Below are 27,980 nucleotides of genomic sequence, written 5' to 3' on the forward strand. Positions count from 1 at the left end.
GTAAATATATCATCTTGGTATCATCTATTAAACTCGTTGCAGTGTTTAAACACGTTGCAGTAACTTTTTTCAACGTGCTTTTCCAGACGTAACGAGTGGCCCTGATGAATCGCAGGCAACGGAGACCAGCGTGTTTCCCCCCGCGGTCACCAGTACGTTATAAAGCTGACAAAAATGTGTATATATTTAAAAACTGATGTGTAATCCTTAATGGTTTTGTTGTTTTTAATTGTAAACTTAAATTGCCCATGATAAAATTTGCACACTGGGCATTGTTCAAGCTGGCCAAACAATTGTTCATTATTTGTAGTGAAAACACTTTAAATAATTAATTGATGGTTTCTATTGTTTCATGGTTGCCTTGTGTATTAATTTCCATGTGTTTCTGTGCAAGTTTTCTACTTAGGGAAAAGGAAAAAGGACTGACTTTTTTGATGCACTGAGGGACATGGAGGAGGCTAACCGGGCCGTCCTGCAGCATGGACAAGAACAGCCTGACCAATATATGCAGCTGTTACTGGATAGCCAGGCCGAGGAGAGATGAGGAGGCAAGAGCTGGCATTCCACCAGTCAGAAGCAGAAGAAAGCAGAGGGACTTTCAGACCGGGTTTCTGTCTGTTCTTGGACAGTTTGTCCAGTCGTTCAAGAAGTAGCCACAATGACCAGCCGCTTGAATGAAGCATTTGCTCTACCACACTTGTACTTTATATATTGTACATGTTGGCACAGCTCTTGGAAAGGTTACTGAAAAATACACTTTTTTTTATATTGTTGTTTTCACATTTTATATTTTCATTTTATTGTTCTAGTAATTTATTTGTCTTTGCACACTTTTATTTTAATTTTGTAAGAACTAATCTGTCTAAAATAAAGTAAAATGTGTAAAATGTCACTGTGTCTTTAATTTCCACATTCTAACTATATAACCACATTCTAATTGTATTCATATAGTGTAGGAAGCAAATAAAAGGGCTGCTGCTCGCAAGTCTTTCTGAATATGCACATAAACATATCTAGAAAACCCAAATATTATATTTTTAAATGTATAACTATGTGAATGTAGTATAATAACTTATAACCACAACTTAAGTGAAGCCATAAGTGTGGTCCTGCTTCATTTCAAATTTGAGGAAGAAGTCTCTAAAATTATGCATTTAATGAAGCATATTGTAATACTAGTCATGTGATTTTTTTTTTTGTGAATGTTAAGAGATGTTATTGTGATAAAAAATAAAATACTTGCAGTCTAGTACCTAATCTTTCAACTGCTTAATTCAGTCTATTGTTTTCATTCAATTAACTTTTCACACATCTGTCATGACTGAAACCTCATTATCCTTTTATAGAAAATGTTTTGTTTTGGAATGGAGCTATTACAACACATTCAGATTTTGGATTGCCCATCATCCCATTTTGCATTAAAATGGTCAAACCAGGTGAAAGTGCACGTTTAAATAAACAGTGTTGGTAATGTGTGTACATAATCAGCAAAAGCAGCGCTGCTTGCATCTCCTACACTTGTTATTGTTGCAGACAGTATCGCGCAAAAGTGATTACTGTCCGTCGGTAACTGGGAGAAGCAGTCGCGCGCATTCCCACGTCACCGGACTAATTTGCCTAATCTCCCCGGTACTTTAGACCGCGGTGGAAACGCAGATTGTAGCAGGTCTGGGGGAGAAAAAGTTCCTGGGAAAAAAGTTCCTGGTACAAATAGTTCCGGGTAATTTCGGTGGAAACGCGGCTTAAAGGAATCATTTGAGAATCGCCATCAAAACAGGTAAAAATAAATGCATATTATAAGAAAACTAAAGTCTTTTTTGTCATTGCATGCATGCAAAACTGTTGTTGGGGACTTCTAAAACAATATTTGGAACATTTTAAATGCCATGATAGGTGCTCTTTAAAATTTCACCCATTAAAACTTTTTGGTTGATGAAAGTTTTACAGATATTGTTAAATATCTATACATTTCCTGTGTCCTATCTCAAGCTACTCTACTGTCAGCTCAAGCTTTTGTCAAATCTGTCGTGTTTCAAAGAAACAAAACATGTCATATATATATACAGGGAGTGCAGAATTATTAGGCACGTTGATTTTATGATCATATTTTTTTTCCAGGCACATTTGACCAATTCCAAACCACAGTAATCCTAATAACTACTATTGATTTAGTATTTAATAATGTATAAGTGATATATAATTGTTCATGAAGGCTGGAAATGAAAATCACCTTATATTCAGGTGTGCAGAATTATTAGGCATGTTTTCTTTTACAGATAAATTGAGCCAAAAAAGAGATTTAACTCAGACTGAAAAGTCAAAAAGTATTAAATGCCCATGAGAAGGATGCAATACTAATGCAATACTAGACATTGCAGTTAAGGCGTGACCATTGGACAGTGAAATGCTCGTTGGGTCAGCAGGGTCAGACAAAAACATGTGGTGAAGAAAAGACACCTGTTAACTGCAAAAGAATTAAGAATTAAGGTGAAGAATTAAGGGTGAAACCATCAGGAAGCCTTTAGTCTCCAGCGCCACCATTTTCCAGAGCTGCAACCTCCCTGGAGTCTCCAGAAGTGCAAGGTGTCAGGATCTCAGAGACTTCAGTTAGGTAAAGAATCCTAAAAAATGACCCCCACTAGATAAGAATCACAAGCTGAAGTGTTGTAAAATACATGAAGCCTGCTTTTTTATAGGCTTTATAGGTTTTATAGGTTGAGAAAGACTCTTGAAGGACCAGCACCACATCCTCTAGTACCACTGTTTGAAGAATTCATCTTCCAGAATCTGGCATTACGTTTTGGGAGTTAATTTTAGTCCATCCTGAAGTCCGTTTTGCAGAGATGGACTAAAAATGAACTCCCAAAACGTACTGCCAGATTCTGGAAGATGAATTCTTCAAACAGTGGTACTAGAGGATGTGGTGCTGGTCCTTCAAGAGTCACTCTCAACCTATCTGTCCATAAAGCCTATAAAAAAACCTTCTTCATGTATTTTACAACACTTCAGCTTGTGATTCTTATCTAGTGGGGGTCATTTTTTAGGATTCTTTACCTAACTGAAGTCTCTGAGATCCTGACACCTTGCACTTCTGGAGACTCCAGGTAGGTTGCAGCTTTGGAAAATGGTGGCGCTGGAGACTAAAGGCTTCCTGATGGTTTCACCCTTAATTCTTCACCTTAATTCTTAATTCTTTTGCAGTTAACAGGTGTCTTTTCTTCACCACCTGTTTTTGTCAGATCCTGCTGACCCAACGAGCATTTCACTGTCCAATGGTCATGCCTTAACTGCAATGTCTAGTATTGCATTAGCATTGCATCCTTCTCATGGGCATTTCATAATTTCTGACTTTTCAGTCTGAGTTAAATCTCTTTTTTGGCTCAATTTATCTGTAAAAGAAAACATGCCTAATAATTCTGCACACCTGAATATAAGGTGATTTTCATTTCCAGCCTTCATGAACAATTATATATAACTTATACATTATTAAATACTAAATCAATAGTAGTTATTAGGATTACTGTGGTTTGGAATTGGTCAAATGTGCCTGGAAAAAAAATATGATCAGAAAATCAACGTGCCTAATAATTCTGCACTCCCTGTATATATATATATATATATATATATATATATATATATATATATATATATATATATATATATATATATATATATATATATATATATATAATAGGCTAGAAAAGGGACCGGCCCCCAGGTATGTCCACAATATCGAATCCGGCCCCCTTTAAAAAAAGTTTGGACACCCCTGGCCTATGCTAACCATTCAGTACCATGTACACCGTTCAAAAGTTTGGGGTTAGTAACATTTTTGTGATGTTATAAAAGATTTATTTTTCAAATAATGCTGTTCTTTTAAACTTTCTATTCACCAAATAATGAGAAATGTATTGTGGTTTCCCCAAAAAATATGAAGTTGTTATTAATAGTAAATAAATATTAACTCTTTTCAACATTGATAATGTTTTTGAGCATCAAATCAGCATATTAGAATGATTCCTGAAAGATCATGTGACACTGAAGACTGGAGTAATAGCTAAACAATATTACCTTTAATCAAATGCAATCTTGGTAAGAAAAGAGACTTCTTTAAAAAACCTTAAACATCTTACCAACCCAAAAACTTTGAACGGTAGTGTACAAATTAAAACACCATGGTGTTATACCATCACTGTGCCATGGTACTGCCACAGTAAGTTTTTGAGAGGTCAATCAGGTGGAAAATGCTAAACTTGAGCTTGTGGCCACATCCCTGAAAGCACTTGCAGTTTTAGATGGGTTGCCAAGACAGTGGAGAAACAGATGAAAGAGGAGTCTGGATACCATCTGCTCTTCTCTAAAATTCAGAGGTAGCCGTATGTGTGTATAATAGCCTACAAATTTACTAGAACAGTATCTGAAATATTTGAATGCAAACCACACAGTCTTTGGGCACAGGCGGAGAGACGGCCAGACAGATGTATAAACACACAAACTCAGACACTGTTTCTTCCCTTGAGTAATGTCATTGACTTTAGGTCAGTGTACAGTGAGTGGAATCTAGCTCTGCATGGGATTACCACTCGTTCAGACTCAGATTTGTCTACGGCTCAGATTATCTGAAAACAGAAAAAGGTTGTAAAGAGGAATCTACTCAACGCCAGGAAACAAAAGCCTGAAAATCCTTTACAAGAGCCAACAGTTTCTACCGGGGGATGCATTCAAAACAATATGTGTGTGTTTTAAGATGTGAATCATCACGCACCCATTGGCCAGTTGTCGTACACGTGCTTGGCGATGTCGGCCGCAGAGTCGTTTGGCGAGAACAGGAACTCTTTTGTTTTTCCACTCACCAAGATGAGCCTCAAGTTGATCTGAAACACAAACACAAACAATAGAGCAGTTAGAAGCTTGGTCAGAATCCACACCAGACTTCCTCAACATCGACAGGAAAATGGCATTTGCAACCAATTTTAACTCGTAGTGTGGCGTATTTCTGTTTCACACCAGATTGGACCACCAGAACTGATTGTTAGTTTGCTAAAACAATGCCTAAATACAAATAGCTATTATGCTATTGGCAGGCCCACATGGAATCTGTGCACACAGAACTTTGGAGAAAGATCTGCATATTTTCATAAAATTAAAAAAACAGACACAATCTCATGACCCTTGTGTATATTCATTTATAAAACGAAAATGTATAAGACTAATTTTATTATGCTTTTAGCTACCAATAAGATTATAGTGTTTTTTTTTTTGTTGTTGTTGATGGATGGATTAAACTGATCAAAAGTCACAATAAAGACATTTACAATGTTACAATGAATGTAAAAATATTTCTATTTCTAATAAATACCTTTGAGAACCCTGAAAAAATGTTTCACAGTTTCCACTATTATTTCCAATATTAAATAGCACAACTGTTTTTAACATTGATGATAATAATAATAAAAGTTTTCGAGCACCAAATCAGCATATTAGAATCACTTCTAAGGATCATGTGATACTAAAGAATGGAATAAAGGCACATTACAGTTTTTTTTAAATTATTAAATAAATGCAGCCTTGGTAAGAATAAAAAGCAACTTTAAAACATTAAAAATCTTATCAACCCCAAACTTTTGAATGGAACAGTACTGTATTTTTTGGTACCGCGACAGTATGATTTTGAGAGGTCTATCAGATAGAACAATTCTAAAGCTTTGGAGTCTTGAGCTTTGGAGTAAGCATATTCTCACAGAATTGAAAAAGCCTGTCAGTCTCAAAGCTTCACAATCTCATGCTCATTGCATATTCATGTATAAAATGCATTGACTAATTTGATTATGCTATTAACTACCAATAAGAGTATAGTGTTCTCAGTTCCATTTAAATGTGAACTTGGTTTACATTATTGATGGAAAAATGGGTTAACATTTAATAAAATTAAATAAAATAAAATAAATAAATAAAGAATGAAATGGATGGTTGAGAAATTATCATATTCATTCACATCCCAGAGTGTCGCCCATTTAAAAACAAAAGAGTAGGATGTATCAGGCTGAGAGAAAGAGAGAGACAGACAGGGCTCGGGGCAGTGCATGTCCAATGCACGTGTGTTACTATGCGAGTGTCTGATGTCATCAGAAGATCCATTAAGCTCCTCCCTCTAGTATATAAACACACACACTGCCAGCTGCAGTGATGTAACAGAGTGAAAACCAGCAGATGGAAACAAAGATCCTCCTAAGCACTTTATAGAATCAGATTAGAGCCAGGAGCAAGAGCCTGCACACTCAAACAACTCTTCCAAAGATCACAACACACACACACTCTTAAGTCTCCTCAAAGGAAAAAGTATCAGTCAACAAACAGACGCACACATTCATGCACAATAATGGTTGGATGAACACGCAGACATACACATGCAAATCTAATTAAGGCTTGGATTAGTATGCGGCTATTTTATGAAGCCACCACACAGGAAGGAAATACCAGAGGAAATCTACTTATCACAATATTTCTAGACACATTTTTGCCAATTCACTCCTCCATTTCAGAGCTTTTAAAATACTTATGCTGATTTTTATATATATATATATATATATATATATATATATATATATATATATATATATATATATATATATATATATATATATATATATATATATATATATATATATATATATATATATATATATATCAGAAAATAAAAATTAGTGCAAAGGTGCACAGAAGACCTGTTTCCTCAAATTAGTATTCATATCCTCCAAATGTAGAGAAGAATCCTATATTTCAATAAAAAAATTCTAGATAATATTGTGAATAGTAATATTTTGGTAAATATATCAAATATACACTCTCGTTCAAAATTTTTGAGTCAGTTTCTTTTAAGAAATTAATACTTTTTTCAGCAAGGATTTAGTAAATTGATTTTTTTTTTTAAGTGATTGTAAAGACATTCCGTTTCTATTTCAAATGCTGTTCCTTTGAACTTTCTATTTCGTCAAAGAATCAGTTTCCACAAAAATATTAAGCAGAAATCTTTATTGCATTTTTAATTAAATAAATGCAGCATACATGGCTGATACTGTATTTGGGTATATTTGACATCACTGGCATTGATTAACAGAACAAAATGTAATAATGCATCGATTAAACATTGATTACATTTACTAACAGCTTTAGCAATTAAAAAATGTGCATTGTTCTCAAAAAATTACCTATTTAAATGATATGCTACAACTAGCCCATACTTTATTACATCGTTATCAGTATTGGAGCATAAACTAAAAATTAAATGAAATTAAAACATTATTTTATAATAAAAAATGCTCCAACTGTTCCACCTTTCCCTTTCCAATGACATCCCGAAGTCCTCACTATACAATACTCAATGGACAAAATCTAGTCCAACCCAAAAAAAATTCCTCCATGGATATGCTGTTTCACTCAAAATGCAGTAAAAATGAAGTAAAAATGGGTTGTTGTTTCATGTTGAATCAACTGTCCACCACTGGTTATGAAGTATCAATATTTAACTCAAAAGTGAAAAGGTGTATGTCATTCTCCCATATGGACTTACTCAGTGAGCTGGCAATTGCCAGCAAGTGGCTGATCAAAAACATCAGTCACTCAAGACATGTCAGCTGCCCGCCATCTTGGAATGGTCAGTGTGTTGTCACTCACAATATAAAAATCATTGACGCCACAACATTGCGCAGCTTCTGGTTGTGAAACCGCCGAGATTTAAATTCCCGAAGAAATGGGATAACCTTTCACAGGTGGGAATGTGTTGGTTTGTGTTTTTATATGTATTGTAACTAAGTATTACAGGTTTTTAAACTATGGTAACTTCTTAATGTCTTTTTTAATGTCCTAATGTATAGACCTTATACAGAGCAGTGCCATGACAGGTATGAAAGCGAGGCTGTGAGGGATAGACGTAATACGACATGCAGCGCTACCTCCAAGGAACTTCAACAACAACAAGCTCAGATACACAGTCAACTTGCTCTCGAGTGTTCACAGACCGGTATTGACTGCTCCAATATGGCAGATGGCTTATGTATAGGGGCCCATAGAAAAAGCTGCTAATGAGGCATCTATGGTTCTAATGCAACGGAACACCTCCTAGTTTCCATAGAGATGGTAACCGTGGCAGCGGCTCCTGTGTGAGAGCGCTGACCTGAATCACCTGCAGGCAGAGTCTTTCTTCATCTGTCTCTTTCTCTCTCGCCGGATCTCATCTTTCATTATGTCACTCCATCTTTTATACATCTTTGTCTAATGATGACATATCATCTTCACCTGGTGAATGCCAATGAGCAAAAACCAGAGAAAGTTGATTTATACAATGTTTCCAGACGTACATAGAAAGGAGGAAAAGCTGCTCTAATCGCAGAAATATGTATTATGCTGGGATACGTCTCCTCAAAACATTCCTCCTTCATCCATCTCCTTGGTGAGCAGACAAAATCTCACTATGACGTAATATGACATGCACCGCTACCTTCAAGGAACTTCAACAAAAAACAAGCTCAGCAGAAAACATCCGCCGGGGAATGATTTCATAGGCAAGGGTAGCGCTAGCACTAGTCTTACCCGGGAGCAGGTGGTTCCCTCAGTGAAGATAGTTGTTGCTATGCCAAACATTATTATACCACTTTATATTTATATCTACTACTGCATCCTCACAAAATATGTTCACCAATCCCAGCATAGGAAGTCCCGGCTCCCCGCAACCAACCCTTCAGGGGGAATGTTTGATGTAACCCCCCCCCCCCCCAAGGCTCTCGTGCACAAACAACACACTTTCTTAGGGACACAGATGACACGTAGAACCTCACTCGTGAGGCTACAGGGCAGCGATGGGATCTCCACTGTGATGAAAAGATTTGCTTATGTGAAGACTGCATTCATCTTCAGAGAAACACATAAAGCACAACAAAGGCTCTGCCAATACAGTCATTGCATGCAGAAATGTGAATGTTGCAATAGTCATCAAAAATTCGCAAAGAAAACAGAAAATGTAGGGCTGCAACAACGAATCGATAATAATCGATAATGAAAATCAACAATTCTCATGATCAATTAGTCGGGTCTGCCCTCTGTGCACGGAAAACATCCACCAGTCGCGCCAAATTGCAGCACTGAATAACTAATTTCAATGGACAAAATGCATCTAAAAATACTGGAGTGGAATACAGAGTGAGCTGCTGCGGGAAAGGTACATGATCCAAAAATTTATATTTTGCATGAAAGCTTGTCCTGACAGTCTGCATTAAGCTTCAAACTTCACTGATCAGAGTGGAGAGGGATCCGATTAATATTCAGCGCAAAAACATTAATTTAGCTGAAATATCTGCTGTTGGATACTAAATTTAGGTTTAAAAGTCACCATGTAATTCAAGTATTTTATAAGAGTAGTAACTGTAAAGGAATAACAGCATGTAATTGAATATAAATGTAAAACGTTTCTTATAGCCTATGTACAGGATAAAGAAATGACAGTAACCGGTTACTTTGTCCATAGCGAATGTGTGTGTTCCTTTTTTTGTGTGTTTTTCTTTTTCTTTAATATATTTTTAACATAGGGATTTAAACTGGCCTTTTGCTTAGTAACTTTTTTTTGCACATAATGTATAGCACACATATACCCTTACGAAAATTAACCATAGTTTTATTATAGTAAAACCGTATTTTTTTTTAGGTATTGTTTACCATTTGAATAACCACACAAATACCATAGTTAAACTATGGATTTGAAGCAAATTAACTACAATAACCCCGTTTTATTTTTTTATTAAAAAAAAATTTATTCATTGTAAAACCATGTTTTCATAGCACTCAGCTGACACGTTTGTTTGAAGGACAGTATTGGGCAGAATGTGGAATAGTGTGTTTTGTTAATAAAAAGTGGGCTTTTTATCTGATTAATTGATTAATCGAAAAAATAATTGACCAACTAATCGATTATCAAAATAAGCGTTAGTTGCAGCCCTAAGAAAATGAAACCGAAAAATGCTTGGACAGATAGCATAGCACTTGTGTTTACCAGGTGCGGTTATTGGCCAATGCTCATTATCTTAAAATATTAGCTGAATATTGAAGAGTTATTGGTCTGTTATTATGTTGCCATTACGATCATGTATTTTAGTAGATAACATGATTTAATAATGAATTTGACACCTGTATTGTGATACCTTGGCACTGCAAGGTACTTGTCGATATCCAAATAACACCTGCAGAAGTCTTTCCATAGCTGACATGTTGAAAACAGATATGTCATCCAGAGCAGGTGTTTCAGGTTGCTATAGTTACAAACAAAGCGTGAAGTACTAGGGTTGTAGCTTTTGGGTATCACAAGTTAAGCAGGAGATTCTCTGCTTTAGAAGGATAAAGAACCCGGTGGTTCTGCCAAGAGACAGTGAGAGAGAGAGAGAGAGAGAGAGAGAGAGAGAGAGAGAGAGAGAGAGAGAGAGAGAGAGAGAGAGAGAGAGAGAGAGAGAGAGAGAGAGAGAGAGAGAGAGAGAGAGAGAGAGAGAGAGAGATGCTGACGCTAATGAGTGTGTCAGACAGGACGTCTGAACTAAAAGCAGCCACAACAAATGCTGACCACAGTGGATGTGACATGTCGACCGGCTTTGCCCATCTCAGAATAGAGGTCTGCCAGATTGTTCTGGGAATGACATTTATGCAATAGGGAACAGACACACACTCACAGCACTTACGCAACCACACATCAATGAAAACAATATTAGAAACATCGCCTCCAGCAGGGATTTGTCCATTTTGGAGAGAGGAAATTAGTGAGTTCAATGGCGAGATCGGTTATGTCTGCAAAAGCTGGTTAAAGAACAATGACATTGACGTTCCAAAACAAAAACAAGTCACCTGCAACATGTCTGATTCACAGGAAGCCATTAGAGATTAAAGACCACACAAGCCTAATGCTGTTGATCCCTGTCTTATCAACAAACTCAGGACATACTCAAGTTCACACTAGGCTTCAAGTGACTGGATCACAAAGCATCTCCAAAATAGAACCCATTTATACCTATATTAAGTGCCGTCCACTTGTGATCGACTCACCCAAGACCGCAACAATAGTAAAAAGTAAAAAGTTGTACAAAGAAAAAGGTTGTTAGACATAGCAGCAAAAAAAAAACAGGGAAAAAAACACTTAGCCCAGAAATAATATCATGTCATTCTTCATTAGTAAAGATACCAATGAAGTTTCACATTAAAATTCACTATGGCCTTATTATACTGTAAAAAATAAAGGGTACAGTATATTAAGAGTACATTTGGCTGGTCAGCAAAGTTTAATAATACAGAAGTTGTTTAGCTGATATTTTTACAGACCCCATTGCAAAGAAATATTACATTTAATTTACATGTATTTTGAGTTAGAAATGTATAAAACATGTATTATACAGGAAATAAATAACAATAATCAGATTTTTTTTTTTTAAATACATTTCGCATGTTTCAATAAACCTAAAAACAATTTACAAGTAATGACAATTAATTTCAGATAAACTGAAATAATAGCTAGAAATTATGAAACTATAATTTAATGACATAAATTCATAACACTTTTTTAACATGGATTTGTTGCAAGTTGCAACCCATGTATCTCATGCTTCCAACTCTTTCAGTTTTGACTAACCTCATCTATATTACTGTCGATTAATGTACCAAGGTGGCATATTTAAACCAGCTGAACCTGCAATAACAGTATTTAATACGTCACAGAAAATGTTTAAAAAAAAATTAAGTTAAAAAATGTTAAAGTTTGCAAGTCTTAAAAACGTGTGATCAGAACATCCTTATTGTCGAGCCCTGCTAATGTGGCTGAGAAAAAATACCTCAATATATCCAAGCATTACTCAGGCAAACTAACTAATCATATAAATATCATGACATTAAAGGGTTAGTTCACCCAAAAATGAAAATTCTGTCATTAATTACTCACCCTCATGACGTTCCAAACCCGTAAGACCCGTTCATCTTCGGAACACAAATTAAGATATTTTTAATGAAATCCGAGAGCTCTCTGACCCCTCCATAGACTGCAATTTAATGAACACTTTCAAGGCCCAAAAACGCAGTAAAAACATAGTTAAAATAGTCCATGTGACTCCAGTGGTTCCAGTGCCGCTCCCATTAAGCGCCGCGCGTAGGGCACCAACTGCTCAGGGGGGCACCACAAGAAAATGCGCTCTTTACCCCCCATCTCATAAAGTGATTGCGCTTAGGGCATCAAAACGACTCAGCGGGATTGAGTGGTTCAACCTTAATTTTATGAAGCGTCGAGAATACTTTTTGTGTGCAAAGAACAAACAAACATAACTTTTTATAAAAATATATTTTTTCGAATATTTTTACATCTGTGTCAGTCTCTGACACTTTACGTTGGCCAGCTCCTGCATCAGCATCACACGCATGTATCCGGGTGCTCCCGTGAACAGCTTCGGCCAATGGTAAGCCGGTGTGCTGGCATAGCTCTGACGTAACTCAGAAGCGCTGGACTGTGTTTACTACGTCAACAGCGTAGGAGACTGACAGACGTGAAAAAATTGCTGAATAAAGTCAATATTTTTGTTTGTTTTTGCGCAAAAAAAATATTCTCAATGCTTCATAAAATAAAGGTTGAACGACTGGAGTCACATGGACTATTTTAACAACTATTTGGACTGTTTTTACTAACTTTCTGGGCCTTGAAAGTGTTAATTAAATAGCTGTCTATGGAGGGGTCAGAGAGCTCTAGGATTTTATCAAAAATATCTTCATTTGTGTTCCGAAGATCGGGTCTTACGGGTTTGAAACGACATAAGGGTGAGTAATTAATGACAGAATTTTAATTTTTGGGTGAACCCTTTAAGAAAAGCTCTGGACAAAGAATATAATCTTGAGAGAGGTATTTATTAAAGACTGCTTTAAGCATGGCATATTCAGTCAGAACAACAAATAAACAGAAAATCACAGAATTGAGAAAATATGATCATACTGCTCGACAAAAGATAAACATTTTCTCTTTTCGTGTACTGAAAAATCAATTTCAGTCAGGCACAAAACTCATTCATTCAGCTCAATGGATTCGGAGTCTGTGCAAACTCTACCTCAGTCATAAACAGACAAGGCAGATAAGGGAAGCCATCCATCTTCCCCCTGACAACACAGTGTTGGTTCAAACAGTGTCATATCTGTCTGTCTCCAGGAGTCTGTGATGTAGTTGGGACCGAGGTGGTTTTGAAGACTGTGATCACACTCACTCATCTCTCCTTCATCAGTCAGACTGTTAGCGGGATTTCGCCCGCATATCTGAGAGAGTGTGAAGAAGCTTCTCAGAGCATCTCATTCTAAGAATGGAAGTGTCATTTCATTCCTCGGTTTGAGAAGGGTATACCGTGCTAAACTGACTGTCTGCTTGCTTTAAATAAACAAAAAAACAAGTAACCCCATTTAATTTCTTTATATACATGCTCCTGGTCTTATTGTTAATGATTTATCAATGCATGTCATTCCAAGAAAAATGTTTTCTTAAATGTAATATTTCCTTTAAAAGAAATAGTCTACCACTCAAAAGTTTCGGTCGGTAAGGTTTTTTTTTTCTTTTCAGCAAGGATGCATTAGACTGATCAAAAGTGACATTAAAGACATTAATAATGTTACAAAATGCTGTTCTTTTGAACTTTCTATTCATCAAAATTCAAAAATATTAAGCAGCACAACTGTTTTCAACATTGATAATATTAAATAAAAAATAATGTTTCTGAGCACCATATCAGCACATGATTTCTGAAGGATCATGTGACACTGAAGACTGGAGAAACGGCTGCTAAAAATTCAGCTTTGCCATCACAGGAATACATTTAATTTTAAAATAGAAAAAAGTTGTTTTAAATTGTAATAATACATCACAATATTATTACAGTTTTACTGTAAACTTCCAGGTGAACAATGGCGCTATTAGCTGCCGCTGCTCAGGGAGGGAATTTTAAAACTTTTTAGTACTTCTAAATCTTCCTGTATTTATGAATGCATGAATGCATTTATGAACTGTTTTAAAGAGCACCTATCATGGAATTTTGAAATTTACCTTTCATGTAGTGTGTAACATAGATCTAAGTGAACAAAAACATCCTGTGATAGCTTGAAATATGACAGTGCACCGTATATATAGTTATTTTCTTTCAAAAGTAAGAGTCGACTCGGAGTCATTTTTAAGAATCGTTAGAAGACCGAAGCTTTTTCTCTGACTAGATGACGTCAACTTGTCAAGTTATTTGAATACGATACGCCCACTTATTGCGTTCCAAGACGCCAGTGAAAACTAGAAAACATCATGGCCACGAGACGCTGTGTTCTGAAGTGCGACTCAAAAGCAAACTTTTTTCATCTGCCCAAGGATGAGCATTTGAAGACTAAGTGGCTTGAAGACAAACCATACATCGTCGCGATTGAGTGTTTATTATTAGTCGTCAAATGTATGTTTCGCGATCTCAGGAAGCTTTTATTATGGACTTTTATTATGGCACATGGTATCTTCTTCGTCTGTCTGTACCATATATGGATTACATGTGCACAGAGCGCCCTCCGGCTGCCAGTATGAATTGAAAACAACACATAAGGGACTCAATCGCTCATGATTAGGCTATTTCTGCCCATTTTGAGGAAGTATTGAATAAAAAATACTCCTCTGTTTAGAAATTTGACACAGACATATGAGAATCTATCAATATGTCTCCTCATCTGCACACTTTTGAACTAAAAGCCCTGAGGGATGTTGATTTGTCGCGAGTCTTCGTGAGGAGTTTTTTTATGAATGAGATCAGCTGAGGCTCATATTACAATCAAACAGTACCGACGCGGTTTTCATATTCATAACTCCTGACACATATTAACAAATTACTGTCATTATAAGACTTTGATGGGCGTTCCGTTTCCGAGAATATCTGCACAGACTATACCAATCACAACTGACTGGGTCATCTGACCAATCACCGCAGATTAGCGTCACGTAAAGGCGGGGTTTTGAAAAGTGAATCACTAAAGGAATCATTTGAGAATCGCTGTCAAAACAGGTAAAAATAAATGCATATTATAAGAAAACTAAAGTCTTTTTTGTCATTGCATGCATGCAAAACTGTTGTTGGGGACTTCTAAAACAATATTTGGAACATTTTAAATGCCATGATAGGTGCTCTTTAAACTGTTTTAAGGAGTCACTCTGACCTGTGTACCCACGCTGATTTGGCGGGTTTGTACACTGGTTGATCATGAACTACAATGGGTGCCAGATCTTATAGCTATGCCGCCTATGGAACTTCCTTCCCCTTGATGTTCGCAATAGAGCCCGACCGATAAAGGATTTTTAAGGCCGATACCGATACAAATATTTGGTGATTTAAAATCTGATATTCCGATATATCGGCCGATATATTATATATTATTATATATATATATATATATATATACAGAAACACGTAAAAACTTAAACAGATTTCTCTTATTTGTAGTTATTCATGATCCCTCAGCCTCTCTAATAATATGATAATGCAGTTTAAAAATAAACTTGTTTGTTTTATTGTTACAACAGAACAGAGGAGCATAAAAATAAATTAAAGTTCTGATGTATAAAAATATAAAACTTAAAGTCCTTTGGACGAAAACACAATAACAAAAACAAAACAAAAAATCTATATAGTATTAATAGATGTGGTAAGCTTCATAAATATAACTGAGCAAGACTGGAAAAAAATATTCAGTTAAGTTCTATAAGTTCTGATAACAACAGCAAAATATAAACTATATACAGTATAAATATGAGCTAGCTTATAATTACAATGTCAACTTGCTTATCCCTTTACATGCCCTAGAACTTTTAATTCTATCCATCAAGCTACAACAAACCATTTTCAATCATCATTTGCTGCCTACCTTCTAAAATCTACTAACGTTACTGATGATGCAGTTATGCTGCCTTCACGTGCTATCGGAAATTTCCTAATTCCCACTTTAGAAGTCGTGATTACGAACTTGTTGCATTCAAGTGCTTTGTTGTCGGAGTGAACAGGAATCATGGTGGACACCTGGTTATTCTGGTCTATTTATGGGGAAAATCTTATTAAAACAACATCATATGTAGTGTCCCATGCACCGACAACCATATAAACATTCCAGATAGTCCGCTTTCTGCTGATTCTGTAATTTCAGTCAAATGCAGGCTATTTTCGCTGTGTATACAATACGCTTCATATGATTACTCTTACATGTAAATATGTACTACATTAATGTCAAGACAAGACGACCTAGCTGTTTTGGGGGGGGAAACAATAAAACCACACCTGCCACAGAAGTCTAGTTCTCCCCGCCACCATGTTTAAAGCTTATGACACGGCCATCTCGGGAATTGGGGTATCAAAATTATTTCCGAACTTCCCAGTGGTAAACATGACATCAGAGGGCGTTCATGTGCAATTTTTACCTAGGAAACTCGTATTTACAATAATTCCGATAGCACGTGAAGGCAGTATAAATCCATCATTTGACTCGCTAATGCTGCGTCTGAACGAAGGCAGCAACGCACTTTCGTTCACTCCAAGTGCCTAACTTACAATGCAGGGACTGGAACTATAAATATACTAGTTATAAATACAGTAATCATTACTTTATGTAGGCAGAAAAAGTTTGTTGTGATTTCCAAGCGCATTAATGTTAGCGCACTTAGCGGTCTTCCACTGATAGCCATGGCATTAGCTAGCTTTGTGGTTAGCTCAAGTCTAGCTTTAGAAATGGACTGCAAAAATATTATAAAACATACTTTTTTTCAAAATAACGGGCAGGGGAGAGATGATACATCTCATGCTGTCAAACTGTCACGCTATTAAAGAATCTTATTCAGTCACTTTGTCCGAGTTAAACTGACAGTCAGTCAACTATACTGGAACAACCTAACGTAAGCTAATTCTGTTTCACTCTTGGCTTACATGTAACAGCAAAACTGGACTTGGCAGTCACAAATTTGGTAATGCTTATTTGAGTTAAGAGAACTGATGGGGATGTTCTTTTAATTGTTATTCAAGCAATGTATGTCTCGTGACAGTTGCCACCTTACCATGCACTTCACGGATGATCTGTTGTGAATGCAATGTTCGCGGCGCGCAGCATGACTCAGCTCAGCTGGATCAGCTGGTGTTGCCAATCTGCACGTTGTAGAGTGCCCTCTGGTGGACAAACTATGAAACGCCAACACTCATAATGTGGTTAAGCGGTGTTTCGTCCGTTTTTTGATTTTTGTTTTTTTTATATTCATTTATCGGCCATCATAAATGCCGATACCGATAGTTTGGAAAATGCCTAATATCGGCCAATAATATCGGCCCACCGTAGGGATGTGACGGTGAGGAAATTTTCCCACCGGTTAATTGATGTGTGACAACACCGGTAATACCGGTATCACCGGCGGAGGCTTTTAAATCACTAATTCTATCTAACCGAAAGTAACATGCACACGACCACTCTGAACTGAAAACTCGCCAGTGCGCACACACCGTGAATGGCAGCTCATCTGTAAATGCGCGCTCTGTGAGGCCATGGGTGCGTCTCAATCAGTTCTCTAGTTCAGTAGTCAGGGCACTGATCAAGCATTGATTAGTCTATGATTGAGATGCACGCCATGAATGAATAACAGTTCGTCCCCTTGTTTATACTCGACGCGCCCGCACGAGCGCGAGGGTGCGCGCGGCAAAAATAAATGCGCCGCAGTCAGCGTAGCGCGGAGGCTCGCACTGCGGAGCCAGGCGAATGTAAACAATTTGCGCTCTGTGCGGCCGCGCACATTTTACTTTCGGTTTTGAATTAACGCCAATTCGGCTGCGGGTTGCTTGAATTGTGGGTTCATTAGCCTATTATTTTTAATGAAAAACACAACAACAAAACAAATGACAAACTCCCTTAAATAGGCGCTTTTACGTTTCGCTTTGAAACCAAATCTTCCGCGATCATCTCAGTCAGCTCCTCACTCTTAAATCTGATGAATGACTCCTGCCGCTGCCGAGACTCACGGTCGGATCCTGCTTTATTAAGCAGATACGTTCAGTTTTTATTTGTATTGTCTGTTCTCTAACTGAACTAAATTATTTTATTACTATAAAAAAATCAAAAAGACGGTGGGCGGTGCCACGGTGGGCAAGTGATGTAACCGGTGTTGAGTCTGGACACCGGTAACACCGGCAACACCGACTATCGTAGCAAGCCTAGCCCACCGATATATCGGTCGGGCTCTAGTTCGCAATAGCGATTGCTTGTTGACTTTTAAAGGTCCCATGGCATGAAAATGTCATTTTATGAGTTTTTTTAACATTAATATGAGTTCCCCTAGCCTGTATATGGTCCCCAAGTGGCTAGAAATTTTGATGGGTGTAAACCGAGTTCTGGCTGTCTTTCTCTGCCTTTGAGAAAATGAGAGCTCAGACGAGCTGATCTGGAATTTTCCTGTTATGACGTCATACCAGGAAAGGTTAACTCTCCTTCCTCTGCTTTGCCCGCCAAGAGGATTCGGAGAAAATGGATTCAGTTTATGTCAGCAAAAGCTTTACAAACAGACTTTACAATATGGATTCGACAGCACCGCGACAAACAGTGAGTAACAGTGTTCATTAATGCCTGATCTGTGATCAGTGATTTCTGATGTGTAGCTAATCATTCAAGTTCACACTTTCTTTCTAGATCGTTTAATGATCGCCGTCTTGATGCCCTAAGCGTAATGCATCAGTGAATCAAGCCAGAGACTAAAACGATCGTTTCTGTTAGTAGCATGAAACAAATCCGTTTTTTAAGTGATTAAACTAGAGAGAGCGATCAAAAAACACTCTTAATAATGTTCGGATCTGTCAATCACACATCGCGAGTGTATCTGCACACTTGCCCAAACTGCCGTTATAAGGAATGGCGCCGTTATGCTACACAAAGCTCTTACTGTATTCCTGTCGATGTTGTGTTTGCTGTTAGTTGTGGTGAAAGCATTTTGTGAGAGAGAACGCGTTGCAATGAGGAGATCACTGCATTCACACAATCAACAGACTGCCTGTGTACTCAATGCTCATCACTGCAGCCTTTCATGTGATACATTTACATTTACATTTAGTCATTTAGCAGTAGGGATGCGCGGTATACCGGTACTGCAAAAATACCGGTATATATTTTATTTCAAACGGTACGATATCATGATTTTGCTCATTTCGGTATATACTGCTGTTCCGAAGTTCACCGCTAGGTGGCAGCGCGCTACCCAAACTGACGCGAAACCGGCAAATGTGGCAACAGAACAAGATGAATACAGCAGTTGAATCTCACTCAACACGCACAAAACTCATTAATAAAGACGAGTAGACGTGAAATTTGGAATTACTTTGCTTATAAAACTGCTGAAGAACCATCAAACCTTGCCAAGCATCTGCCACTTAATTCCTGACTTGTAAGACATTAAGAGATCGACAGGTGAGTGCATAATTCTAACGATCTAATTTAGACATTTTTCTTTTAACACTGATTAACGCACATACATAAGATCGTATCGTTTAAATATAAAGAAATCTCCAGCGTTCGTTTCAACCAGTGACGTTTAGACCTCATAATATTTGCACACATACTATTGCACTATTTACATCCGCGAAAGACATAACCAACTGTGTTTATGTAACTACTCACTAAAGATTTACATTTTTGACATAATGTATATGTGTATTTGACTGAGGAAAAACAACTTAATTTGGAATGCGCGAGCTCTTTAGGCTTGTGTGTGTGTGTGTGTGTGTGTGTGTGTGCGTGTGTGTGTTTGTTGTTGGCATGAGCGCAAAGAAAACTCTCTCTCTCAAAGAGCTCTCATCCCATATGTATTACGAAATGCTATAAAATCGCTTGCATGTTCAAATTGCCGAGGTTTAAAAAGACGTGGGCAGTGATTTCCGTCAGTTGTCCCGCAACGGAAGCGAAAGTGTTGAATCTGAGTGCGCAGATTGCTTTTATAGTACAGGTGCGATGTCTTTTCAAGCCAGAAGCAATGGAGACGCGCAGTAATGCTGAAATTACTTACAAAAAAGTTTCCAAATGACTGATTGATGTGACAATCTTTGTTGATTAATTTAATAATAAACATTTGCGGTAATTTCCCGCTTCATAAACCCAAAACTTGCGAGAGTGAGCAAAATTATGCACAATACCCGCATCAAAATTCAGACCCTGTATGGTATCGATTTAATATCGGTACTTCGGTATTAGATTGTTGTACCGTACCGAAGACAAAATTGTGGTATCGAGCCATCCCTATTTAGCAGACGCTTTTATCCAAAGCGACTTACAAATGATGGCAATAGAAGCAACTAGAACAGCCAAGGGCAACAATATGCAAGTGCTGTAACAAGTCTCAGTTAATCTAGCACAAAACTGAATTTTTTTTTTTTTTTTTTCGGCCGCACGAATTGAGATAGGCAGGTCATTCCACCAAGTGGTCCAGGAAAAGGTCCGTATAGGAATAGATAGGAAAAGATAATAAAATAATGCTATAATCCACACTTTGACGATTCGTTCATCTCGACGGCTGTAATGGTACATTACATGTGTTACAAAGGTGGAAGACAGAGAGTCGACATGACTAGGACTGTTTATTCAGAACTCTCAGATACAAATAAGCTAGAGCTAACAGCATAGCGCTCTCAACAACTTAGTACAATAAATGTAGCGGACCCCGTCCGAATGATGGCTAGACTTTACTGATGTTTCAGGAGTTTATTGAAACCGTTTATCTCCAAAAATCACCGTAAGAGCTGAACAAAGAAGTGTGTATAAACACCTCGTACTCAAACTCTCTCTCCATAGCATTATCAATAACAAACAATACAGCGAAATACTCAAACATACTCATTACAAATTACAGTAAACAAGCACATACACACCTATTGTCTTTTCGGGGGGTGCTAAACAAACTGTAAACTTTAAATCTGCTTAAACCCACTGAATGATGAACCGCAAGCTCTCACGAGCGCTCCCTCTTTTTTCATATCGCTCCGTAGAGTGCAACACCCGTCAAAATAAAAGTCCCTACTTATTTACAAAGATAATACAGACCTAAACCCTATTTAAACGCACAGAAATGTCAAAAATGTACACAAAAACTAATTATAAGATATATTACAATGAAGTCTGTTACAATAAAACTTCCTCCAGCTCTCCGTGGTTCACAAGTGCCAGTCAGTCTCTCTCTCTCATGCATGCAGTGCCTGTAGTGCCTCGCTAAACCACGCCCCCTCCGCAACCTAATCTAACACTCATTTCAAATGAAAAGATGTCAGCCAATCACAACAGTGGGCATTTTCACTTAGTTCTCACAGCAGACACGCCCCTTGAAACAGGGCATTTAGCCACAAGGCAAACATCAATATAGAAAAAAGCCTTTTATTTCTAAATTATGACATTTTTTGATGAAAAAAATCATACTAACAATATAAGTACACCTCAGGAAACATTATAAAATAATAGAAAAATGCCATGCCATGGGACCTTTAAAACACATCTTTTTATACAGGCTTTTTTATCATGTGTTTTATTGAGTCTTTACTGCACTTTATCTGTATATGCGGAGTGTTCCTTGTGTGTTTTGTCTTGTGTAGTGATCTGTGAGGTGACCTTGGGTGTTATGAAAGGCACCATTAAATAAAATGCATTATTATTATCACTGTATTTTAATAAAGTAACATTTTATTTTGAATCTAACCGACCCCAAATTTTTGAATAGCAGTGTACCTTGTTCTACCTCTGAAACAATTTCTTTTAAATTACATCATCAAACTGTTTTATTTTTTAGCTATTTACAATCCAGTAATTTCCCAATAGATGAAACTAATTCCCGGCCAATACAGAACATCCTGTTTCACTCAGAAATGCGTCACACTGCAGAAGTAAATGTTTGATTTTGAATGCCATTTCCTGTCTATTAAATACATAAACAACATGCTAAAGGTTTATGAGTATAACATAAAGTTTCTTTTGCAAACCATTTTTGTATGCTTTCAAACATTTAGAGGACAAATAATAACATATCGCTTTCAGGTTCTGTCAGGTACAGTACAGCCTGTACAATCCAGTTTTTTTTATTTCTCAACATGAGACAGAACAGGTTGGTCCGCTTTGCAGTGGAGATCTGATGGTGAGAAAGTTAAAACCACTGAGTACGGTAAACCACCCATTGTTTGGGATTTGCATAGATATTCAACATTACAAGTCACCTTGAACTCTTTCTGAAGAGAATATAGAATGGTCTTGCCTATTTGCATTAGCAGGAGTTAAAGTGATCATGTTCAAAATGACAGATTGCAATGCATTTGGACATGGGAATGGAAGGATAAATGTCTCACTTCAGCCAGGGCCAAAAGCACAATGACCATTGGCATTGGTTTGATAATATCTAGCTCATTCAGCCACTAGTCTCTAGTTAGAGCTTCAAAATGAATTGATTCCAGCCCACAAAATGATTCCTTACTGTCTCATATAAAATTGTCTTTTCATGATATTGTACAGACTGTTATGGGACCAAAAATCGGAGAAAAAGAGACCCGACCATTCATTAATATGTGATAGCTTTCTGATGTGTGTCAGACTCTTAAATTCTCATTATAAAGAGCGTAGCACAGGAGAAAGAGATAACAGCATTAAATGACATGAGATCTGAGAATTAGATGGCACATTTAGACATGGGAAATTAAACTGCAAGAGGGGCTATAGAGGAATTGTAAAGTTCCCTGTCTATCTCCAAGACCTCTGTGGATGGCACAAATTAATGCAGGAATTTGAGAACTGACTCACAGTCGCGGGCGTGCGCACACACATGGCAACACAAAAAGAGGCTGGATGTTCTCTGCATGATTTTATGTACGGTAGGTTGAACATAAAGTTATTGATTTTGCACTCAGCTGCGTTTGCCTTGTCATGCTTATAACAAAGCAAGAAATGTAGGGAAAGTGGCATGAAGTATTTCCCCATAATACCCATGTAATAGATAGATGAACATTATTTACTGAACATAATGTTCCTTAATAATCATTGCCACATATCTAAGGAGACAAGCATGAAAAGCTCTGGTTTCAGCTGTTGGCTATTCAAAACTTACTGTAAAAAACACACAACACACACACACACAGAAGGTGCAAAAAATGTTCCACACTTCCTTGATAGATTTTTTCCATAATGGAACGGTCGCAATAGCTACGGTAAAAGTGATAATTTTCCTCAAGATGACTAGAACATCCTTTACTCCCATTAACTCGTTCTTGATCTTCTCCTTGACTCACTTGAGTGAATCGCATGGTGGCCATTAGCACCAGAGAGCTAGCTTCCATACTTAATCACGGCCACAGCACACCAGCAACTGCAGTCTCAGCCTGTCCAGATGCCCCATCAGCAGTCCTGAAGGACAATCACTCACACAGACAAACTCACACACACACTCATCCGGCCCAAACTATGCATCTCACTGGATGAGAAAACAAGGGCTTGGGTGGTAATATCACTTAAATCAATGCAGGCCCGCCTGATGACATGCCAATTACAATCACATAAGTGGACATGTCTTCACACTGGTGTTAATAAATGCTGAATCTGTGAATGATTCATCTTTGTACAAACTTTCCTGATCTTGAGGCTAATTACACACCTTCTATAAACACATTAGCAATGTGCTCTCAGGGGCGCTGAATAAACACAAACCTAGAACTCTGACCTTTTTAGAACTGAAACAAAATTCCTTTAAGGTGCTTTAAGGACAATGTGACATATCTTGAAGGTCACAATGTTAGATGATCTCTGTTATTTAAACACATTCTACAATAGAGAATGAAGCTTGGCCAGAAAATATTAACCGATTTCCACTTCATGAGAATGATTAGGCAAATCTGGCTTGCACTATTCAACATATTATAAATATAAATTATATTATATACATTTATATGGAATAATTTCCTGATGGAGCAATGGGGAAATGCGAGAAAAGAAAAAAACACTCAAGATAAAAAGAGGAAAGATGAGCATGAGAGAACACTATCTCATCTCCTGTAGCCAGATGAAGGCAGGCAGCCTCCTGCCCTGCAGGCCCTGTCCACGTGCCTACTGCTGAAAAAGGGCAGACATCTGTAGAAAGAGAGAGAGTGGGGGAGGGGAGCCATTCACTTACCTCCCCATCAGTGAGGTGGCCGTCTGATAGAAATGGCCTTTTGATATTGTATTACAGCCATGTATTACAAACACCCTTCTCATCACGTATTAATACTATCATGCACATGTCCTCAAACAGAATTATTACAGCACCTGAAAATCTTTTTTTATCTTTTCTTTAGGGCGAGGCCAGAGTTGATTTTTCATTAAAAGGCATGACTCTAGTCTGTCCTACAGCTTTTTCTTGTTATTTTTGTCAAACAGGGTGCATAAAGGTATTAAAGGAACATGCCGACTTTTGGGGATTTTAGCTTATTCTCCGTATCCCCCTGAGTTAGATAAGTCCATACATACCATTCTCATCTCCGTGCTTGCCATATCTCTGTCTGACGCACTCACCGCTAGCCTAGCTTAGCACAAAGACTGGAGGTAAACGGCTCCATCTAGCCTACTACTCAATAAGTGACAAAATAACGCCAACATTTTCCTATTTACATGTTGTAACTATACTCTCATTCCTGCGTAGTAAAAGGGAACTTTACTGCCGTACCATGGGTGCAGCAGGCGCAATGATATTACGCAGTGCCTGATAATAGTCCCTAGCAGGCTCTCTGTGCAAGCAGAGAGCAGTGTTGACGGAAGTTAGCCTATTTTCAGGCGCTGTGTAATATCATTGCGCCTGTGCACCCATGGTACGGCACAAAGTTCCTTGATTACTACGCAGGAATGAAAGTATAGTTCCTAGACATATCGGTCAAGAAAATCGTAACTTTTCATTTTCCGTCGGTCTTAATACACGATGTAACTATACACATCACAACATGAAATAGGAAAATGTTGGCGTTATTTTGTCACTTATTGAGCAGTAGGCTAGCTGGAGCCGTTTACCTCCAGTCTTTGTGCTAAGCTAGGCTAGCAGTGGGTGCTTCAGACAGAGTTATGGCACGCACGGAGATGAGAATGTTATGTATGGACTTATCGGTACAACTTTACAATAAGGTTCATTAGTTAACATTAGTTAACTACATTAGTTAACATTAACTAATAATGAACTGCACATTTATTTATCTTTGTTAATGTTAATTTAAACATTTACTAATGCATTATTAAAATCTTGTTAACATTAGTTAATGCACTGTGAACTAACATGAATAAACCATGAACAACTGTTTTTTTATTAACTAACGTTAACAAAGATTAACTAATGCTGATCAGAGGTGTTGTTCATGGTTAGTTCATGTTAACTAATGCATTAACTAATGTTAACTAATACAACCTTATTGTAAAGTGTTACCGACTTATCTAACTCTGGGGGATACGGTGAATAAACTAAAGTCCCAAAAAGTCGGCGTGTTCCTTTAAATAAGCACCAGCATAAAGCAAGCAGGCTATGTGGCAGTACAATTGCATTTCAATTTATATTGATGTATTTCAATATGTATGTAATGTTCTATATCCGACTAAGATGATCAAGATGCAACAAGGTTCAAAAACAAAAGTATTTATTAAGAAAAAAACTCAGGTAATCTACAGAAGGAAATTAGGAATTTAAATACACAATGATGATAGATTAACTCAAAGACTAACAGGTGTGATAGTTAAATGAGTGTCCATGACTGGACTGGAATGGCAACAGCCAGACAACCCCCAAAGGGAATGATTTTGCAGGTGGTGGCAATAGACAATTGTTTTCTCTTTATTCTTCCTGACTGATTTGTCTTTAGTTTTGTGTTTTGTTAGGGTCCATTTCACTGTCTGTATAGCATGAGGGAATAACCTAATCAGGTTGCACAGACAGTCCTGCTCCTCAAGAATGGCACATTCATACATGCCGTAGCAAGGAGGTTTGGTGTGTCTCCCAGCACAGTTTCAAGAGCATGAAGGAGATAACGGGAGACAGAGCTGGACAGGGGTGTAGAAGGGCAACAACCCAGCAGCAGGACCAGTATGCTTTTTTTGTGTGAGGAACAAGAGGAGAACTGCCAGAGCCCTACAAAATGACCTCCAGCAGGCTACTGGTGTGCATGTTTCTGACCAAACTGTCAGAAACACACTTCATGAGGGTGACTAGAGGAAGATGAAGTCCTCTAGTGGGACCTGTGCTCACAGCTCAGCACCGTGCGGCTTGATTGGCCTTTGCCAGAGAACACCAGAATACATTGGCGTTCTCTTCACGGGTGAGAGCAGGTTCACAGTGAGAACTTGACAGAGGCGTGAAAGAGTCTGGAGATGCCGTGGGGAACGTTAGGCTGCATGCAACATCATCCGGCATGACCTGTGTGGTGGTGAGTCAGTAATGGTCTGGGGAGGAATATCCTTGGAGGGTGACCTTCACGTGCAAGCTAATGGTTCCCTTACTGCTGTTAGGTACCAGGATGAAATCCTCAGAGCCATTGTCAGACCTTATGCTGGTGCAGTGGGCCCTGGGTTCCTCCCAGCCTCATGTGGCTAGACTGTTTAGGCAGCTTTTAGATAACAAAGGCATAGATGCCATCGACTGGCCCTGATGTTCCCCAGACCTGAATCCAATTGAGAAACTCTGGGACATTATGAGCACCACAGGCTGTCCAGGAGCTCACTGATGCCCTGATCCAGGTCTGGGAGGAGACCCCCCAGGACACCATCCGCCATCTCATCACGAGCATGCCCAGACGTTGTTGTGTGTGCATACAGGCACGTGGGGGCCATACACACTACTAACTTACATAATGAGTTGCTGTGGTGAACTTCATGCAAGTTGGATAAGCCTGTAACTTCAGTTTTTTTACATTGATTTTTGATATGATTTAGAATCCAGCCCTTGGTGTGTTGATGATTTTAGTTTCCATTGACTGTTGTCACATAATTTTGTTCTTAACAAATTATAGAATGTGTAAATAAAGATTTTCAAATTAAATATTTCATTCTTTGAGGTCCAATGTGTGATTTAAGTTTTCCCTTAATTCTTTTGAGCAGTATATATATATATATATATATATATATATATATATATATATATATATATATATATATATATATATATATATATATATATATATATATATATATATATATATATATACACTGTATATAATATTTTTCACACAAAGCTGTATTGATTCAGATCACTGAACCTAGGATTATATTTGTCTTATATGTCTTATATTTCAGTGCACTGCAGAATAATTAATAAGAAACAAATGTAGGACTGTAGAACAATATACAGATACAAAAATTGCAGGGCAGGAACCATCGGTTGTTGAATGGATGGAAGGCAGAATGTGAATCTGAACTTGCAGTTGATTTTAAGAGAGGGGCGCTGTTTACAAAATGTTTGGAGTCATACATCGCCAGAGATATGTCTGACATTTCACCAAAACATTGAATTATGATATTTTGATTAGAAATTACAAGGTAAAATAAAGAAATATTCTGAAATTGCTCTGATGATTCATATATCAAATATCAGCACGTTTTAACTATAGTTTACACCAATTGCCTCAGAAGTGACTATCTTTAAAAACAAAGGCAGATTGTCGATTAGCTCACATCTTATGATCAGAGAAAAAAAAAACATTTGGTTTGGAGGAGAAAGAGAGAAAGCTATGAAGAGGCCTCTAGGAGAAGGGAAGTCTGGCCTGAGATTTAAATCTGTGACTTCACTAAACTACAAGAGGATGCTTGAGCAATGATGTCATAAAGGCGAGTGAGAGCCACTGTTTACAGTGGAACAACCCTTTGCAGTCAGTCTCTGCCAAACTCACACAAAACTTGAACAGAGCCACCTTTGGAAACATGTAAAA

The 27,980-nt window shown here is 37.7% G+C and overlaps 1 protein-coding gene across 4 annotated transcripts in view; it reads right to left on the reverse strand.

Annotated features, from left to right (window-relative positions):
- Positions 1-27,980, reverse strand: part of ubl3a (ubiquitin-like 3a) — a 49,925-nt gene that overhangs the window by 16,792 nt on the left and 5,153 nt on the right. For all 4 annotated transcript variants that reach the window (XM_079805410.1, XM_079805409.1, XM_079805408.1 and 1 more), the window contains one exon: positions 4,766-4,874. In XM_079805410.1, the coding sequence (XP_079661536.1) occupies positions 4,766-4,874 (109 nt within the window). The remainder of the gene's footprint in view (positions 1-4,765; positions 4,875-27,980) is intronic.

This window comes from Gobio gobio, assembly GCF_949357685.1.
Source record: "Gobio gobio genome assembly, chromosome: 22".
In the NCBI taxonomy this organism is placed as follows: domain Eukaryota; kingdom Metazoa; phylum Chordata; class Actinopteri; order Cypriniformes; family Gobionidae; genus Gobio; species Gobio gobio.